General features: G+C 44.5%; 1 protein-coding gene across 1 annotated transcript; it reads left to right on the top strand.

Moving 5' to 3' along the window:
- Nucleotides 1–474: 474 nt before the first annotated feature.
- On the top strand, nt 475–7698 carry LOC125507832 (stomatal closure-related actin-binding protein 1). Its single transcript, XM_048672348.2, has 13 exons — nt 475–772; nt 2278–2583; nt 2731–2859; nt 2991–3083; nt 4245–4385; nt 4941–5009; nt 5091–5174; nt 5492–5672; nt 5992–6108; nt 6197–6255; nt 6673–6807; nt 7070–7219; nt 7305–7698. Exons 2-13 carry the CDS (start codon nt 2296–2298, stop codon nt 7341–7343), a joined length of 1485 nt encoding a protein of 494 aa, XP_048528305.1. The 5' UTR covers nt 475–772; nt 2278–2295; the 3' UTR covers nt 7344–7698.
- Nucleotides 7699–12231: the final 4533 nt, after the last annotated feature.

The following is a 12231-nucleotide window of genomic DNA, read 5'->3' as shown; positions in this document are numbered from 1 at the left end:
CGACGGTATTTTGAATGGAGTGCGAGTGGGCGTATTTTTTCCTGAAAAAAAGGAGGAAGATACAAGCATGTATACCTAACAATAACAATAAATAAAAGAAAGAAACAAGTCCACATCATACTACATCAACTTCGTGGGCTGTCACGACGGCTCCGTTTGGAACTCATCATGCGAGTCAAACTCATGAAATCAATAATACAAGGACGCACGTAGTACGTGAGAGGATCATTACCCATGTGGAAGGGATGGGAAAGAAAACCACGTACTCCTACTCTTGTAATCCCCATGCACTATACCGGCTGGTCCTGCCTTGTCAACCGCAATGAGGACGCAGCATGGAAAGAAGGCGCACTTGCGCGTGGACCTAGCCATGCACGCCACCGAGTGAGTGAGAGAGAGGAGAGAGTCACCGGACGGGGGCCGGAGAGGCCATTCAAAGCTGCCACCCGCTGTACCCGGCAGGCACTAGCCTCCTACCCCACTCCCCACTCCTTCCTTGAAGAAAGCACACACACACAGACTCACAGAGAGAGAGAGAAAGAGAGAGGGGGGCAAAGCAAACCCCGCGCAGAAAACTGTCTCCTTCCCTCGCCCCCCGGCGGCTCGGCGCAAACCCCTCCTCCTCGCAAACAAGATCCCCAAATCCCCGCGGGCCTGCTCTGCTCGCCCTCGCCCTCGCCGGATCAGCCCCATTGCGCCGCCACTCGCCGCCGCGCCCGGCCCGCGTGGAGGAGGGCTCCAGGCCGACGCACGCGCGCGCGCGCATTGCGGGGTCAGTTCTACTTCTTGTGCGGATTTTTCATTTATTTCCAGCTCCTTCTTTTCTGCTGTTGAGATGAGATTTTGCATCTTCCTGCTTGATTAGCCCGCGGGTGAAAATGTAACCTCTTCTCTCCTTGCTCCCTTCAAAGTAGTACTCCGTATTAGCCTAGCCGGTAGCAGACGCTTTCCAATCCGTCGCTGGGTGCGACTTCGACATGGAGATTAAACCACGGGGGGAGCAGTTGAGCGCCGCGAGAAGAAGAAGGAGGGATTTCGTCTCCGTGTCGCGTGGAGTAGTACTCCTACAGTACAAATCAACGGCGTAATTAAGTACCAGTAGTACAGATGTACTTGCATTGTTTATGTCTTGACGATGGGGCCATGCAGGGCTTGCAATACTTGCATTGCGGTCTGGGGAACCTGCAGGAACAATACTAGATTATTTTATTTGTGGGTCTAATTAAAGCACTTTCGGTCCAAGTTACAACTGTACAGTACAGTAGAATATTAGTCTTAGATGCCCCAGCGTTTTGCGCTGAGCACCGGCTTCATTTCCCTAATTAAGAACGGTTTTTTTGTCTTTCGTTTATGTGATCTAAATAAGGAAGGTCTTCCAGAGTTTCACATCTCAGAGTTTGTTTCGCCTTCTATATGTGGAGTAAATTAATGAGCTAATTAGCTTTGCCATTTTCCTTGTGTCACTTGCCTCGTGAGAAAATTCCTGTCTTCAGGGCTAAACAGGGTTTGGATGCTGTGTTACTTTACTTTATCGAGCCTCCTCTGTCGCCTAACCAACAATGGACAAGGGTGGACCACTTCCAACTGTAAAGCGGAGAATGCCTTGTTCGCTGATAAAGTTGCATTCTTGCCGTCCTCTCAGCCGTGCCCTTTAACAAAGTGGAATTCAACAAAGCGTTGTGTTGTAAAAAGCAGTTTGTTACGCTATCATTTTAATTTCATTCCTAGTGTAAGTTTTCCGTTGGTGGAGGCTTTTGTCCCCGCTCCTCACTAGTATATTATGCTGCTAATTAATGGGGGGAGGTTCATGAATGACACCGCATAATTTTGCCAACCACCTACAATTATGCCTGCCCCGATAGTTTGCTGGTGTGTAATCAACCATTTTGGTTCTTTGTGAGGGCCTACTCTCTATCATATTGCTTTCATGTTTTCTGGGTTTTTGCTGTGTGCTAAAATATTTTGCACTCCTTCGTTTTATTTGATTATTTGTCCCTTGCTTGAAAGATAAGACCGTCTTATGTTTATCAGTTGTTTCACACAAAGCTGTAGCTTTTCAAGTATACTTGGGCCACATTTCATAGCTTATCCAGCCTGTTTCCACCCCTTTTGCATTCTTTGATTCGAATTTCACAACTTTAGCTCCGGGTCATTGTTCCATTGCCTTGTGCATCACTTTTGGCAGGAATAAATTCTCAAACGCTAATCTGTTATGCAGGTGTCATGTTTAATGCAATTTTTATGTTGACGAAAAAATGTATTGTGTGAAAATTGCAGGGAAGTTGTATTTTATAGATGACCTGGGCAGCAACTCTTGATTATGGGCGCAAGACAAAGAATGAGGACATACGACCAGGGCCACTGCGTCCAGCAAATATCATAAGAAACAAATTTCCTACCTACAAGAATGGTTCAAACGGCATAGTGATCAAGCTGGCAGATGGCCCAGAAGTGCCGCCTCTCAAGGAGGTTGTTGCTAAGGAGACTGAGGAACTGCTTGATCGCCGTCAGCGCTTCTCAGTCCGTGAGCTTGCAATGAAGTTTGAGAAGGGACTCAACACTGCCACTCTGTTGTCTAAAGAGGTTCAGACCTTTGCATTCTTCTCGAACAGACCTTCTGTATTTAGTGCATGATTGCCTCCATGCTACATGCCAATCAGTTTAGTTAATGAATTTATGTTTTTCTTAGGTTATGAATTTGTTTTCTGATTGACTTGTTCAAACCGTCAGGTTAAATGGAGACAAGTGGCTTTGTTGGAGCGAGACATTCTCCTGAAAAATCTAAAGAGTGTATTGGAGTCACTGAGAGGTCAAGTCACGGGCAAAACTAAGGATGAAATTGAGGAGTCTATTTCTATGGTTGGTTTCTTCATATCCTATACTCCAGGCATTTTTCTTGTAGCTCCATCTTTCATTTGAAGTTATATTTGCATCTCGTTATCATTAAAGCTGGCATGTTCTCATTTGATTAAAGTTATGCTATTTTCCAGGTGGAAATTCTTGCAGTTCAGCTCTCCAAAAGAGAAGCTGAGTTGATTCAACAAAAAACAGAGGTCACAGAATTAGCGAAATCATTAAAGCTGGTATGTTCCAGTTTGTTTGTTTACACTTTCCACGGCTGTAGCATTAGATTTTACAAACATGAGGTTTGATATGTTCCAGAATCAGAATCTATGTACTCGAATAATGTCGAAGTTCTCGGTATCATGAATCCTTCATTTGGTAGTTGTACTACTTATAATTCACAACCGACTTAAATACGTACTCCCTCCGTTCCAAAATATTTGTCTTTCTAGGCATTTCAAATGGACACAACATACGGATGTATGTAGACATATTTTAGAGTGTAGATTCACTCATTTTGCTCCATATGTAGTCACTTGTTGAAATCTCTAGAAAGACAAATATTTAGGAACGGAGGGAGTATTTGCTTTCTTACTTGGCAGTTTTTTTTCCTCGAGCATGCAGGAAAGCTGCTCATCATTATATTAAGCAGAATAGAAATGAGCCTTAGTTGACAGTTATGTATAGTAGAGAAGATCTATCTTTATGAGATATATCTACAAAAGGGTGCAGTTTATTGCTCAAGTCCTGAAGTCTTCAGGGAAATAACTTGTACCTGCTTCTCTTGCCTAGCGAGAAGTTTTGAAAAGCTCTTAAAAGAACTTGTACCTAGGAACTAATAAATGTATTTAGTTTCGGAGGTCGATTGAAAACATATACAGACTGCACATTCAGTTAGGGACTATACCCATTGATCCTAGTTTTAGGGATTTCGTTACCAAAGAAACATATTTATGTTAGTTCGAAAGGAATGCACACCTATCTAAATTAGAGTAATTATAGTCTAAAAAAATTAGAGTAATGTTTGTTTTATCTCACAATAGAATTTATGGAAAATGAAAGTTTGTGTCGATGCAACCTGATTACTATAGGGAAGAAAATATACATTACTACACGTCATTCCCCTCAAAAGTTGGCGGCTTGTGTAAATGTTTAGTCGATATGTCTCAAGATTTTCACCTGATTTTCCAAATGTGACTCCATCAGAAACATGCAATTAGTCAAGTGAGCATAGAGCGCTAATTATCTTAAGCAGGATTAGATTTTCTTTACACAATATCGAAAAGGATATATTCCAAGTATAAATGCTCCCATGCTCCTACCTGTTGTGATGCTCTCAACACCTTTTGTGCATTGTCCTTTGTTTATAGTATTGAAGTTTTTTTTTGTCTTGCTCATAGGCTTCTGAAGATGCCAAGAGAATTGTTGAAGAAGAAAGAGTTAATGCCAATACGGAGGTAGAGAGTGCTAGGTCTGCAGTGCAAAGAGTTCAAGAAGCACTTCAGGAGCATGAAAAGATGTCCAAAAAAACTGGGAAGCAAGTACGTTGATTTTTTTTAAAGCTTCTCACCTTCCTTAATTGTTACTTACCAGTTACTGCAAGACTACAAGCTAGTTCATACAGTGAAGCTTGTTTACTTTAATTGTTCTTTTACTTGCCCTTCCTCCTCTTATGTTGTTGCTTACTTGCTTACATATTGTATTCTGGCAAGCTATTTTCCTTGGCTGAATTGGTACATAATCTGGATAGTAATTCTGAAGATTTGTTCATTTTTTTGTGTGGCAATACATATACATGTCATAAATTTTGAAGTAAAGCTACCTTTTGTGCACCTGTGCAATTTGAGATGATATAATCCAATATCATGCATACTAAGCTTAGCACATTGCATTTTTCTGCTGAGAAACATTGCATTTTTATTTATTGCTCCTTTATTTATCTTGGTTAGCTTTGAGGCTTCAGTTCCATTTGGTCCAATACTTGATCTCTAGTCCCCTGCTATATGCTCTTTTATACATCCAGAGTTCCAGAGGTTGCTTTGCTTTGAATTCATCAATATGTATCTGAGTCGTGACATTTATTTGCTGTTTGGAAGGATATGGAGGAACTAAAGAAAGAAGTTAGAGTGGCCAGAAGAATAAAAATGCTGCATTGCCCTAGCAAGGTAAAGTTTATTATAATTATTCACTGCTTGATACACAAATTGGAATATGTCAATTCTACTTCACATTCATTACTTCTCCAGGCCATGGATCTAGAAAATGAAATCAAAACTTTACGTAAGACGTTTACTGAGAAGTCTGTGGATTGTGTCAATCTTTTGAAAGAGGTATGTGTTACCGATGCCGGCCTAAGATATTTTCGTACTTATTCGGCATGGTTAGGCTAGTTTCAAAACATCTTCATATTCAATGTTCACATCATCGCTGAAAATCATTGAGTACAAATGTATTTATTTCACTAAGAATGCAATATTAGATATGACACACATACATCATATTTGTTATGGTATGTGGCTAGCAGTCTCAAACTCTTTTATTCCAAGTTTTCATCATCTGAAATACTTCCAGTGAGTTGAGAATTTGTTTAGAGCATAACAGAATACATGTTATATATATTACTGATTTGCAAGGTTTTATTTACCAGTTGGAACTGCACAAAAGACTAAAAGGAAACGAAATTCCCGTGTTCGATTTGGAGGGTCTCCAGTGCTTGGGTTCAATGCTACACATAGTTTGTCAGAACGGTACTCCCGTGGATTTTTCAAATATTTCTGTCCAGTGGTTCCGGATACACCCAAAAGAAAGCAACAAAGAGATTATTTCAGGTGGAGTCTCTCTCTCTCTCATTGCACTGTGATTGCGATGCCTAGAGGCGTCTCTCTAATTACTTTCTTTTTCATATTATTGTCCTCTTGAACATAGTTGCTCAAAAAACAAAAAAATTGCTCTTCCATTTTTCTTGTTCTTTTGGTACCTCTATCTCTAAGCTATTGAGAAGGGAAAGGGCAAGCATTGCCTGGTGAATTATGATTGTCAAGTTTTGGTCACTTCGTTGGGTTTGCCATATCGGCCAAGCATTTTAATCTTCAACTCAAATTCAGATCCCTAGTGCTTCTAACATTTGTTGCCATGGAACTTCTGTAGGTGCCACAAGACCAGCATATGCTCCAGAGCCAAATGATGTTGGACGTTACATGCAAGCTGAAATCAATTTTGGGGGTGAAACTGCAATAGCAAAGACAGCTGGGCTAGTAGACCCTGGTTTGTTTAACTGAACACATCTGTCAGGCATAAGTATGTGCATCTCTTGTTTATTACGCGACTAACATAAGCTTGGTATTCTTAGCAGATGCTGGACTGGTGGATTATGTAGAGACACTCGTAAGAAAACCTGAAACTGAATTCAATGTATGACCATACTATCCTTTCCCACTTTATGATATTTATTCTAACTATACGCAATGTAGGGGTTTCAATTTACAGAAATCTTGTGGTGTTTTTACTTGTACCTAATAAGGAGTCTGTACTGGCATGACAAAGTTTGGCAGTATAATAGTTCAAAGTTGTCATGCCTAGTAGTACTTGTCGTCGTCCCACCCGGTGCTCTTATTTTTAAAATTAAGACCACCGATGGGCCGCTTATTTCAATTTCCACCAGAGCGAAAGCTGCGCATGGTGTAGTTTCTGCGAGCATCGTTGGATGCGTGATGGACGGTGCAGCGGGAACGACGTCCCTCGGCAGTAGAACGTACCAAGTCAGAGGATCTCGTTCCATATCTTGAACTATTGTTTCTGAAGTTCCCAATGCTCTGTGTCTCATTGCAGGTTGTTGTGCTTCAGTTGAATGGAATTGATCAGCCGAAAGAGGCTGTTCATGTTCTCAATGTTGGGAGATTGCGGATGAGACTTTCAAAAGGAAAGACAGTAGTTGCCAAAGAATTCTATTCCTCATCGATGCAGGTAGGCTGCAGCTTCAAAGGCATCTTCTCTCTCTTTTCTTTTCTTTTCTTGTGGGGACATGTTCTCTTTCTCGGTTAAACAGTATCTGCAAACAGATTACAATGCTCATTAATCGAAGCAGCTGTTGTGATATTATTTTACTATGTTAATATAACATGTTCGTTTTCAATGAAATTTGCAATAACGTACTAGTATTTGTTACTAGTAGTTGCTATTGGCGTAACAGTAGTCTGCCTCTCACAGTATTTCTGTTATGTATCAGCTATGTGGTGTTCGAGGTGGTGGGGAAGCAGCCTCACAGGCAATGTTTTGGCGGCCCCGGAGTGACCTCAGCTTCGCCGTTGCCTTTGAAACAGCGAGAGAGCGGAACACCGCCATCATGCTGGCGCGGCGGTTCGCCATTGATTGCAATGTACGTGCCTCAGCTTCAGTTAGGAAGTGCATATCCACCGCCTATGACGTGGCATGATTTCCCTTCTCCATGGTTTGTTTTGCAGATCATCCTTGCAGGTCCAGGCGACAAGACTCCCTGGTGAAGGAGACGGCGCACACTGGTGCTGGATGCTTGGCGCACACTGGTCCGACCAGCGACCCTCGCAGAGCGAATCGTGATGTTGTACATTTTAGTGTATTTCATGATATGTGTGTAGCCTGTGGGTTTTGTTCCCTTGTGGCCTTGTGGTGGTAGCTCTCAGAGGCGGCACCGTGGGCATCGTTTTAGCCGCCTTGGTGTTGTTCTGACAACCTTCCGAGTGTTCATGTTGTTCTGCTTCACAGGCGTTGCGATATGTTGTTGCTAGGCGTTTCTCTCTTCTTTCTGATACTCCCATGCAACGACAGTTAGCTATGTTTGAAGTGTTACACACTAAAAGAAATGTTTGATGTGTACTACATCTCTAATCTTGCTAATTCTTTTGACAGTACTTGTGGTAACAACAATGGTGGATGCATAACTGAATCTAAGGCAATGGCGGCGTTCGCTACAAATTATCAAGAGATCTCAATGATCAAATCGTGATGCGATTTTTTTTAGTTGAGTTGAGTTGGTGATGCAAGTTGATAGAGCAGGTCGAGGCATGTATTAGTTGGTGCAGGCAAGTCACCTACTAATACTAACAAAAAACATGGTATAAGCTATCTCAAAAATCTTATCTTAATCTAAAAATAAATAAAATTAAAACAGCATAACATGTGAATGAAATCTTTGATTGTTCACCACTTTAGTGTATACTCTGTTTACATTCTCATAACTTTTTTAAATCTGCTACCATTTCAAGAATGCTGCGTTTTGTTCAAAAAAAAAAGAATACTGCGTTCTCAAACTGAATGGATGAAGTACTCCCTCCAATTCTTTTTACTCCGCGCGCGTTTTCGAGCTGATAGTATGTGCGTTACTCATTCGCACCAATGAATGCGTCACAAGAAACCTTTAATTGGAGAACCAACTGTTGGCACATAGCCCAAGACCAGTTCATAGAGTACATACGACCCAGCGTCCCAGCCCATCCCTTCCTTGAGGTCTTTGCCCCCATCGACTGCAAGCCCTAACCGGTGCCCGGATCACCACCGAACCAATTTCACAGCTGCACGACCACTAGCTACACAATGACCACCAGCAAGAATTTTTCTGTTGGTGAAAAATTTATATACATCATGTTCTTGAGGACATAATTCCAAAAATTATAGAACGGACTAAACAAACTGAAAAAACCACATGCTGTTCAGAAGAAAGAGAGCATTTCTGCTAAATAAAATTCATGAGATTTTGACTCATACACATCACGAGTTTCCATCTTAGCAAATTCCAGTTATGCATAACTGTCAACACGTTGATGCGAACTTTGCTAATCACCTGGCGACTTCTTTTTTCCTTTCTTTTCTATTTTTTTCTTTGACTGTGTGCATCCTGAATGTTGTTGCGACATCTTGTAGCACATAGGCTAGGTGTAATTGGTATTTGCGTGATATTAATATTTCCTTTTTCAAAAGAAAAGGTGGATTACAACAAATTGCGGTTGAAAGTGCAGACGAGAAAGAGGAGGATGCAATGCACCTTACCTGTTACTCCCTTGTATTGATCATATGTGGCTAGTGTACAACACGCGCAATCTGCTCAGTAGCACGGAGGCGGGGTGTAGCAAGGACGTGCATCGTGTATGGTGGTTGGCATGCGTAGTGCAGCTAGGAGAGGTTACAGTCAACAGCAAGAAGGAAATAGGAGAAGAACGGGAGCAGGGGATACATGATTCAGAATCATCCGCTAGTTATGTGGTCATCCGCCAAGAAAAGAAGCAATGGCGTGGAAAAAGGTAAGAAAATTGTTCCCGGCGTCTCCTAGGCCTATTGTAGCGAAGCCATTGGAACAGGCTCCTTGGACACGGGTAGAAATCAATCTCACTTGCTCGGTTTGCTCCTTGGCCTGCCCTTTTATGCTATCACATAAGTTCATGTTCTATGGGGATTACAGACTTCCCATGATCAATTTGCTGTTCACCTAATAGGCTACTGATCTCCCTCCCGAGCCGCCTCCCACGTGGGCGACCGGGAGGCCCCAGATCCCATCGCCGCCGAACCTCCCCCACTCCTCCTCCTCCTCCCTCGCCGCCGCCCAAGGGCGCGGCCACGCGAAGCCTAGCCGTCGCCGGCGGCGGCGGGGACTCGGGCCCTCTCGCTCGGGTGGGGCTGGCGCGGGCCGGCGCCGCCGGGCCGGAGCGTGGCGGCGGGCCGGTCGCCACGACGGGTGGTGGCGGTGCCTCGGCGACGTCGATTCCCTGCGGCAGGAGGCCTTGCGATCTGGTGCGTCGCGGCCGCCAGGGACGGGGGCGGCGTGACCGAATCGGTTCGCGGCGGCGCGGCCGGATTGATCGCTGGTCAGCCGTCGGCACGGTGGTGGGTGCGACTCGTCGGCAGCTGGGCAGATCCACAGGATTCTACCCTTGTCTGGCCCTTGACAACGCGGGCAACTACAGGGGAAACCCTAGATCTCCTTGGGATCAAGCGATGGCGGTGCTTTTGCGTCATAGTCCCTCTTTAGGGCATTGTTTTGGAGTTTGCTCCGGTTGAAGGGACCAGCGACGTCGGCACAAGTCTGGTGGAGCAACTGCCGATGAAAATCGCGCCGACTACGGTCATGGCGGACGATGTCGGCGTCTTAGATGTCGTTCCCTTGTCGAGGCATCGTCGTTGCAGTCTGCGCCATCAGGCTCGGGATGCTCCGGGGGAAACCCTAGATCTGGCTCTTCCAGATCGGACGATGACGACGTTTTATCGCTTTCCCTCCTAGGGGCATCGTGGAGTAAGTGTTGGATGGGGGGATGGTGGAGCGGTGCTTCATCTCACACATCGATGTCGGCGGATATCGGCGGCATGGCGCTGTGGAGGCTCAGCGTCCGATGCACGGAGATGGACTCGCGCAGGAGGAGGTTGCTGTCTAGCGTCATGGTGACGTCGATGGCAGAGTGGCCAGACAAGGTAGAAGCCTCAATATGATCTGAAGACGGACCTGTGAAAGATGGCGGCGACGACACATGAGTGTGTCTGACCGGATTGTGCCCCAGATCCGGTATGTGGCTCGGCTGGGGCTTCCAAATATGTTTCAGCTTCCGTCTTTTGATGTTAGGCTTAGGTGAGTGGTTTGGGTAGTGGCCCAGCTAGCACCCCTTCATCATTTTGGATAGGAGTAGTGACATGTGTTGCCAAGATGGTAAATTCAGGCATATTGTTGTAATAATTTGTAAGGTCTTCGAAAATAATCAATAAAATGGCTGTATGCATCTCCCAGATGCAAAGGCCAGAGGTCATCCTTCTTTTCTAAAAAAACCCTAATAGGCTACTACTGCGTGTGCATGTTTCCGCTCAATGGAAGCGCATAATATTAGATCAGATACATATATAAGCTTGGAAATGGTCTTGACATTTACTGGCTTTGCGCCGAGTGATGCACGGAGCTCTCTTTACTAGGAAACAGGAATCTGACATAACCTACCATTGTAGGTTTCATTACCTCTTTAGTACCTTTAGGGCCCCAGCCTTTTCTTGGAGCGTTTTGTGGCTCGATCATATGACCCATAATTTTTATGCATGCTGCAAGCACATGTGTACAGTGTACATATAGTCAGGCATACAAATTTACATCATCTGTTCTTTTTGTTGACTGTCACATACACTTCATGGTCTACTAGGTTAACTTTGAATACCTAGGACCTTGATTTGTACTAGGAGTAAGTACTACTAGCGGGGCAGAAGCGTGCCCGTTGGTTATTTTTGTTTGAAAAATCAAGTAATAGAACTGAGCAAAAACGGATTGAGTATTGATTTGTGAAGGTATGTTGCATGGGTAAATGATTCATAGTTGTGAATGGGGTGGGGAGGGAGGGGGGGGGGGGGGGGGGGGGTTAGCTTGGGTTCTAGGCTCTTCGGGCTCTTCTTTTACCTGTTGTTCTACTTAAGGAAGAAGAATAACAATGTGGCATTATTCCCTGTGATAATGAAGAAAGACCAACTTCTATGGATGGGGGGGGGGGGGGGGGTGGGGAGGGAGAGGGGGGGGGGGGGTTAGCTTGGGTTCTAGGCTCTTCGGGCTCTTCTTTTACCTGTTGTTCTACTTCAAGCCATAGAAGTTGGTGTTTCTTCATTATCACAGGGAATAATGCCACATTGTTATTCTTCTTCCTTAAGTGGGGCTAGTGGATTGGCGGTGATGGATCGGGCAACCTGGACTAATGGAATGAACGCAACATGGTGAGGCTCTTAGTAACCCAAAGGTTTATAACTGTCGTGTGGTCATCGAACTTCTGGACTTGACCGAGGAGGTCCGTGTACTCTCACCCCCTGAGGTCCTCCTCCGATCGTTTGTTAAAGACCGCCTATCCAAGGAATATAAGAAACTTGACATTTATTGGCGACAACGGTATACTTACCGGCTTTGCAAGCTTGGAGATGGCAACACTTCTTTCCTTGATGCTGGCACGTTTGCCCATCTTCGGAAGAATCAAATTCAAGTCCTGCATGCGGATGAGGTTGCTCACTTTAATCATGGTGACAAGGCTAGACTGTTGTCGGATTTTTATTCGTTACTCCTGGGCACCGCCGCCCCTTCTTCGTGGAGCTTTGACCCTCGCATGTACTTGGCTCGCGTGCCTGGTCTGGATGACCTTGAGGGGTCTTTCACCATGGAGGATCTCAAAGTGGCAGTCTAGGCTATGTGGTCCAACAGCACCCCCGGTCTGGACGGGTTCGGCCCTACCTTCTTTAAAAACTTACTTTTAGGACACGGTTTCTCTGGACCTGTTGGACTTCTTGAATGATTTCTACTCCGGTGGGGTGGACCTGAATGGTATTAACCGTGCTTTTATTACCCTGCCGCCGAAGTGTGACGTGGTGCTCTCGGCGGATGGATTCCGGCCCATTTCCCTTCAAAATTGC

The sequence above is a fragment of the Triticum urartu genome, chromosome 5A (genome assembly GCF_056163025.1).
Source record: "Triticum urartu cultivar PI428250 chromosome 5A, HENAU_Tu73, whole genome shotgun sequence".
In the NCBI taxonomy this organism is placed as follows: domain Eukaryota; kingdom Viridiplantae; phylum Streptophyta; class Magnoliopsida; order Poales; family Poaceae; genus Triticum; species Triticum urartu.
Note: the sequence above shows the minus strand (reverse complement) of the source record. Positions and strands in the feature narration are given on the sequence as shown.